Genomic DNA, 8,473 nt, shown 5'->3' with positions numbered 1-8,473 from the left:
ACACCCTCTATGCGCTGACAATACTGGCACATTTACTGTAAAATCTTAAAAAAATATAAAAATAAATAAATAACCCCCTCAGAGTTTACTACACGTTTACTTTTAGCTTTGGGGTTTCATTACAATACAAATATCTCCGCCGGAAAGCATTGACTGCATAAGGCATGTTAATAAAGTTATTCCATCTAAAAAAAAAAAAAAAAAGTGGTTGCGGAAGTAAGCGTTCTGAGGCCGGAAGTAGGGAAGCGGAAACTGAAGCAGCGAGGTGGCTGAGTGGTTGGCGGCGAGAAAATGGCGGCTGGGCCGATATCTGAACGGAACCAGGGTAAGGAACGTACAGACTGCGTATGGGCTGCATGGGGTGATTGGGGCGGAGGGAACTGTTATGCCGGGGGGGCTGGAAGTAGGGGTATCCGGGGTTTACAGGGAACAGTAAGAGCTCAGAGCAGGGGGAGGCGGGCTGCACTGTGTGCATGAGGTGCAGGCTCCATCTCTGTGCAAAAGTCATTTGGACACAAAGCTGTTCTTATAATATCGGCAGCCCGGCCTGTAACTGTACCTGAATCTACACAGAAACATTGATCTGCTTCTTCCCCACCAATACAGTTTATAGTGCTATCCCCATAAACACTGTGTATAATGCACAGAACTAATGCTAAGCAGCCTCCCTATATACATTCATTACACATTTCCAACGTTTATAAAGTTTCTTGCAAAATATAATTGTTAGCGAAAGCCGTCTGTCTTATTATAGTCTACACTGCTGGTTCTGACTTCTGAAACAATGTAACAAAGGCCAGGGCTATTAAACTATGAAATGGTTTCAAGAATAAGAAAGGGGCAGATAGATACTACTTCCAATAGCAATAGCATTTACCTTTGAACCACTGATTTTTTTTATTACCGTATATACTCGAGTATAAGCCGATCCGAATATAAGCCGAGGTACCTAATTTTACCTAAGAAAACTGGAAAAACTTATTGACTTGAGTATAAGCCGACCAGTTACATGGGAGTAGGAGAAACAATAGGTTACCTCAAAGCTGTTCTATCTCATGGTGGCGATTTGGGACATCAGTGCCCGACAAGACAAGGATGAGACACCCACAGAATGGCCACCCAGCACCCTGCTATATTTCAATGAGACCCAAAGCAACTCCCGGTGTGCAAGTGAAGCAGCGGTACCTTGCGGTGTGCCCTGTCAGCAGCGCCAGAGGATCCGTAAGCCCAGCATTTACGCTGCTCTTTAAATAAGCGGCGGCGCTCCTCTTAATTCCAACCTGTGTGTCTGCAAGGAGCCGTCATGTAATCGCCTCGCCAGCTGCCGTGTGACAAGGGTTAAAGAAACAGAGCGCTCTCGGCACAATTATTGCAATAAGCAGCACACCCGACAGCAACAAGACACCACGGTCCGGGAGTTTGGCGCTGTTTGGCCGGTCCTTAGAGTTGCGGGACAACCTCAATAAAGTCCGCGAACGGGTCCTTCGCTATCTGGCGGTAGTCCGAGCGCTATCTTCCGCTACGTCACAGGTGTGCAGGCAGGTTCGCATGCAACGAGCAGCTGCGAAACCATTTACCGTATATATACGCGAGTATATGCGCGAGTATAAGCCGAGGGTTCCTTTTTCAGCACATTTTTAGTGCTGAAAAACTCGGCTTATACTCGAGTATATACGGTATATATATATGTTGGAAAGTTGATGAAAACTTTCTCTCGTTATCTTTCGGGTTTATAGGTGGATATCTCCAGGGTTGTAAAGGGAAAGCTAAACCCTGTAGCAAGGAGAGTTTGTATTACAAGGATTAAAGGAACAGTAACACCAAAAAATGAAAGTGTATAAGGGCTCTGGAACACGAGGAGATTTGTCGCCGGCGATTTTTAAAAGAGCGATTTGGCGACAAGACACCAATGCTAAATCAATGGAAATTGCCAGCGTCAAAACATACGAGGCTACTTCAGATCGCCTGCTGTTTCAAGTCGCACACAGACCCTTTTCTGAGCGACTTGAGGGGGGTTAACTGTTGAGTGTACCATGGGTAGCAGATCGCCTGGAGCTCAACTCGCATGAAATCTCTTTGAGGGTATTCTCGTGGCGACTTGTCGCCAAAGCGCCAGGGGGAAAAAACGCAGACGACAAATCTCCTCGTGTGCCAGAGCCCTAAAAGTAACTAAAATATAATGTGCTGCTGCCCTGCACTGGTAAAAGCTGTGTGTTTGCTTCAGAAAGTCTACTATAATTTATATAAATAAGCTGCTATGTAGCCATGGGGGCAGCCATTCAAAGGAGAAAAGGCACAGGCACATAGCAGATAACAGATAAAACACTATTGTATTCTACAGAACTTATCTGTTATCTGCTATGTAACCTGTGCCTTTTCTCCTCTTTTCCAGCTTGAATGGCTGCCCCTGTGGCTACACAGCAGCTTATCATATAAATTATAGTAGTGTTACTGTAGCAAACACACCAGTTTTACCAGTTCAGGGCAACAGTGCCTCGGATCTATGATCTGTGCATTTATTCAGAGTGTAACGGGGATATTTAAAGAGAAGGTGGAATAGCTGATTTGCCGTGTACTATAACTTTTTTTTTTTTTCTTTTTGGATTTAGATGCCACAGTGTATGTCGGAGGCCTGGATGAAAAGGTGTCTGAGCCTCTTCTATGGGAGCTCTTCTTGCAAGCAGGGCCTGTAGTGAATACACACATGCCCAAAGACAGGGTCACGGGGCAGCATCAAGGTAAGATTGGCACCTCTTAACCATTATTTCTTATAGCTGTGTATAGGCAGGAATGGAGGGGAATGCTGTGGAGAAGTTGTTGCAATTTGTAACAAGAATGTTTTAGTCCCTCCTCCCCTGCCAGGATTTCAAATGATGCAGAAAGAGAAGAACTGTTTTGCAGCTGGATTTCAGCATATAAAAATGGTATTTATTCATGCTTTTTGAAGGAACAGATTACAGGGTATTTTGGGGGTTTCTGTGTGCGGGAAGCAATAGTTTCCACATCGTTTGATCATGGTTAAAGCAACATATCTACTTGGTCACTGTCTCTTCCCATTTGCCTGAATGGGGAAACACCACAGGTGTCCTGGTGAAAATGTGTGCTGGATCCAAAAGCATCAGGGTGAAGACACACAGAGCTACTAAGTAGCAGCTACTTTTTCAAGGCTACTAAACCCCAGAAAATCCCATGCCATAGACAACTGAGAATTGCCCCTGCTAAAACACACGTAGAGACAATTATCAGTAAATGACCAGCACTGTCTTTTTTTTTTTTTTAGTAGCCACAACAAGTAGCTGCTATTAGTAGTTCCATGTGTGTTCAACCTTAAGGCTGAAGACACACAGAGCTACTAGTAGCAGCTACTTGTAGCAGCTACTTGTCACAGCTACGGGAATAGACAATGCTGATCATTTGCTGATAATTGTCTCCGTGTGTTTTAGCAGAGGCAATTCTCACTATTGTCTGGCAGGGGATTTTCTGGCATTTAGTAGCCTTGAAAAAGTAGCTCTGTGTGTCTTCACCCTAAGTGTACATGCTTTGCATCTCACAGCAATAGTGCTTTTATGTTGTCCTTCCTTCCACCCCCAGGATCATACATCTTTGTTACTGTTAGTTGATAACATTGCTACAATATCATATGTGGCTTTGCTGAAAACAAAGGAATCATTCCTTTTTAATGGCGGGGTGGGTCATCAATTTCTAGCTATGGAAGCTGCCATGTTGCACTCCGTGCTGAGTATATGTATAGATAACAGACAGGTGATACAGTCTCTGATGGTTTGTTTCCAGGTTATGGCTTTGTGGAATTTCTGAGTGAGGAGGATGCCGACTACGCCATAAAGATTATGAACATGATAAAGCTCTATGGGAAACCCATTAGAGTAAATAAAGCCTCGGCGCACAACAAAAACCTGGATGTCGGCGCCAACATCTTCATTGGAAACTTGGACCCAGAGATTGATGAGAAGTTGCTTTATGACACCTTCAGCGCTTTTGGTGTAATCTTGCAGACCCCCAAGATCATGAGAGACCCAGACACCGGCAACTCCAAAGGTTATGCCTTCATCAACTTTGCCAGTTTTGATGCTTCGGACGCAGCCATTGAGGCCATGAACGGACAGTACCTGTGCAACAGGCCCATCACCGTCTCCTATGCTTTCAAGAAGGACTCCAAAGGAGAGCGGCATGGGTCGGCCGCAGAGAGACTGCTGGCTGCCCAAAACCCACTTTCACAGGCTGACCGGCCTCACCAGCTTTTCGCCGATGCCCCTCCACCTCCGTCTGTACCAGCTGTCATTACATCATTAACAAGTGCAGTTGCTGCAGGTGGGTATTTTTGCTTTTCAGCTGGCATTAAAGCAGGGACTGGTTGTGGGGCTGAAAGTGCCAGAAGTTGGGAGTTGTAGTTTTGTTACAACAGCAATGTTGAATGTTGACTTTTTTTTTTAATAAGATAGATGTCTGGCAAATCATCTGATCTCCCTGAAAGTTTGCAGGGGTTTTGGCCTTATGATCTTAAGTATGTACTGAATTAAGGGTTTTACTAAGTGAAGGATGTTATCTATCATGGAGAGTGTTAACCTTCTGGCTTTGTGTGCCTTAGTTAGACAGGCCAGCTTTGTTTTCTACAGGAATGAAACACAATGAATATTCTAGATATGTCTTGAAGGCAAAGCTAGCTAGGTAATCAATTCTGTCTGTCTGGGCACCAAATTGACATTTTATTCTCTATTGGTCTGGACTCAAATTTCCCAGAAATATTCTATGTAAGGAGCCATATAATAAAAATATAAGGGATAATGTACCTGTAAAAACATAAGGATATTAGAAGCCACTGGTTCTGTGACCATATAAAGGCACAAGGCTGCAGGCTGAGTTATACAGGGAACTCTGATTATCACTCATGTATTATAAGGGATAATGTACCCCCTACTGTAAATGATAAGGATATTAGCAGTCACTGAGGGGTTCTGTGACCATATAAAGGCACAAGGCTGCAGGCTGAGTTATACAGGGAACTCTGATTATCACTCATGTATTATAAGGGATAATGTACCCCCTACTGTAAATGATAAGGATATTAGCAGTCACTGAGGGGTTCTGTGCCCATATAAAGGCACAAGGCTGCAGGCTGAGTTATACAGGGAACTCTGAGTATCACTCATGTATTATAAGGGATAATGTACCCCCTACTGTAAATTATAAGGATATTAGAAGTCACTGAGGGGTTCTGTGACCATATAAAGACATGCTTTTCTGGGGCTGTTGATTGAATATTTGGGATTTTAAGTGCCGCGGTGCGAGCAATGTTGCATGGAAAGCAGTCAGTGTAGAAACAGAATGTTTGTTTCATTGTAAGAGTACAAATAAGCACCCTGCAAAGAAGCACTTGTTTATCTTCTGTCTGTTGCTTTCTGTGGTGACCCCAACAAAATATATGCACCAGGCATGCTATGAAGTGTCAGAAAACTGATAGACTTTTTCCAAGTTTTGGCATTGTAAATAGATAGTATAGGATTGCATTTACCAACAAAGCTGTTAATCATTGTGCCCTAACTTGATTCTCTTTTGCAGGCATGCCCACATTTCCTCCTGTCCCTCCACCTGGTGCAATGCCGCCGGGTATCCCACCCTCAATGCCGCCTCCTCCAATGTCTCCTGTCACAGGCGCCGGGCAAGCAGCTGCAGCTGCTCCTCAAGTCCCACTTCCTTTTCAGTCTGCAGCTATGCATCCAGGCAAGTTGCTTTTTCCAGTGATCATCTGAAACACAGGGTGTTTTGTGTAGTAGTTTAAGTGGCTGTCTGGCTGGGGGAATTGACTTTTACTTTACCTGTCAAAGAGGATTGGTTCTTCCTGTATTGTGTTTAGAACATGGGTTCGATTGATAGACATGATTTACAATAATTCTCTGCTTGCCAAGCTATAGGATGAAGAACATCTGAAAATCCCCTGCCATAGACAGTACTGAGAATTACCTCTGCTAAAACACAAAGAGACAACTATCTGTAACTGATCAGCATTGTCTATTTTTGTAGCCACAATAAGTAGCTGCTACTAGTAGCTCCATGTGTCTACACCCATAAGTTCAAACACTCAGTGCATTTAACTTCCAGTTAAAGCAGTGGCCCTGGTTAAGGTGGGACAGTCCCAAAGGTGTATGGGTTAAGCTGGAGCAGGGTGGGATTGGCAGGTTGTGTGTCTGTATAACTGAGGAGGATCAAGGGCATAACCTGTATTGTCAAATGAAGACAGTTGCTGAGAAACAACAAGGCGCTTCTGTATATGCCAGGAAAGTAAGAATGTGAATTTCCATTGGTTTATATTTCCATTAGCTAAAAATGAAGGAAAATCAGTCGACCCCTCTTGAACTTGATTAATATTATTCCTTTGGATCCGGTCACCCATTGCTTTAGTTCAAAAATCCTACTTTCTGTGTTTTAGTGCAGGCACATATAAGCACATAACTGATTCCTCCCACTCCCGGCACAGTGCTGAGCTTTTTGTAGCAATATGTAGGAGGCTTTGCAAAAACACACACGTTGGAACACACGTCTAAGCATTCACTTATTTAAAGGGGAACGACACCCCAAAACACTTATTTCCTGTATCTGTACAAGTGTAATATAACATTCCCACATCCCCACAGGTATGCAGATGCAGATGCCTCACCCCTCTATCCCAGGAGCATCGCCGCTTGGAACACGTCCACCTGGAATGGGACCACCAGGACCCCCTCCTATGGGAATGCCACCAAGAGCGCCACCGTTTGGAGCCATGGGTAAGTCCAACAATAGCTGTTCTCTCTTTTTATACCAATTAGTTGAAACACAGAATGTTTCACATTACATGGAGTGTTGCTGGCACTTTCTTTTGGCAGAGGATGGCATGGCTGAGCCAGATGTGATGGCACTACACACTGGCAGTGTATAGTGAAGGGGAAGTACACCTTCAGACAAGTGCAAAATTTAATATATTCCAAAAATAAAGCATGCAGTGCCTTGCAAAAGTATTTACACTTTTGAACACATTTTTCATTTTAATGATTCTAAATTGCTGTTTCCGGTTATTTAAACTCTTGAGCAAAATAAAATAGCAGAACTGTGCTGTTAGAACTAACACCAGGGGCTAAACATGTACCTACCCTAAGTTTACATAGATGAAAAGCAATTGCCATATTTGCTTAAAGATTGCCTCGGCCAGTGAAGGGTTAAAATAACTGCCATATGCACTGGATAAACAGTAGGAAAAGTAGGAAAGGAAAATAGTAAAGAACATTACCCAGAATTTAGAGAGAAAGTTGTATATGTAGTTTAGGATAAGGTAGAAAGTAATATCCAAGTGTTTGGGTGTCCCAGTAGGAATTGTGGGTTCAGATATCAGGAAGCAACAGCTATTCCAAACTAGTTACTGCCTAGGAAAGGGCATGGCTCAACTCCTCTGCCCAGAAAAGGAGACTTGTGAGAGAAGCCACAGGGAGGCCATTGATCAGTGTGAAGTAGATAGATATATTGATGACAATTGCATGGATGTAAGGCACAAAAGTAGCTGTTACTGCGTGAAACCACATCTGAATGTTGCCAGCAAGAAAGAATGAGCCAGATGTGATGCAGAAACATGGATACGTCTGGTTTTATGAATACTGCGCCACAGTATTGGGGAGGAGTTTGGTCCAGTTTACAACTTAATGTGTCACTGAATGTGCTTTTAACACAGGACATCTAGTTAGATGGCACACTTCCTTTATTTTCATGTTTTCTAATATTCACCCTTGTTTTCCAGGTCACCCAGGCATGCCTCCAGGTATGAGGCCACCACCCCTGATGCCACCATACAACGGGCCACCTCGACCCCCACCATATGGTTACCAACGTGCCCCAGTACCCTTACCCCGACCGGCCCCACGCCCACCAGCACCACCTCGACCTCCAATGAGGCTCCCTATGTCACAATGAATAGAAGAAATGGACTCCCCTTCAGCCTGTGTAACATGTTATCCCTACAGACCATCAGAACTTGTCAGCATTTAAGCCCAGTTCATTTCCATTTCAGATATAGCGGCCCCCCATCAGTTTGTTATTAATTCACATGTACAGGTGTACAGAATTGTTTTTGTAACAAAGCCCTCTGGGAATATCCCCATAGGCTCCTGTTGTCATTTTACATTCCATGGCTGGAATAAATATCAGTGCAGTTTTTATGTTATTGCCATGTAGGTATGTGAATTGCATTGCTTCAATAAATGGAAAACTCCATAGACATTTGATATTTCCCCCAATCTGCCATTTCTTTTTTTTTTATAGTCTTAAATCCTGTTGGCAAATTTTAATAATGGTTTTTGTAAAAGATTCAGTTGCAATAAAAACAAAGGAATAGTTGCTAATTGGGTGGATCTTTTTGGACAAGCACAGTTCATAAACATCTACATAATGATAATGATTTGGTAATTATGTGTTTTTAAAGCGATAAATC

General features: G+C 43.3%; 1 protein-coding gene across 1 annotated transcript; it reads left to right on the top strand.

Moving 5' to 3' along the window:
• Positions 1 to 255: 255 nt before the first annotated feature.
• sf3b4 (splicing factor 3b subunit 4) lies at positions 256 to 8,265 on the top strand. The gene is made up of 6 exons (NM_203785.2): positions 256 to 325; positions 2,610 to 2,738; positions 3,793 to 4,329; positions 5,578 to 5,739; positions 6,651 to 6,782; positions 7,784 to 8,265. The coding sequence occupies exons 1-6, from the start codon at positions 292 to 294 to the stop codon at positions 7,954 to 7,956; spliced, it is 1,167 nt and encodes a 388-aa protein (NP_989116.1). The 5' UTR covers positions 256 to 291; the 3' UTR covers positions 7,957 to 8,265.
• Positions 8,266 to 8,473: the final 208 nt, after the last annotated feature.

The sequence above is a fragment of the Xenopus tropicalis genome, chromosome 8, assembly GCF_000004195.4.
Source record: "Xenopus tropicalis strain Nigerian chromosome 8, UCB_Xtro_10.0, whole genome shotgun sequence".
Classification (NCBI taxonomy): domain Eukaryota; kingdom Metazoa; phylum Chordata; class Amphibia; order Anura; family Pipidae; genus Xenopus; species Xenopus tropicalis.
This window is presented reverse-complemented; position numbering and strand designations above follow the sequence as displayed.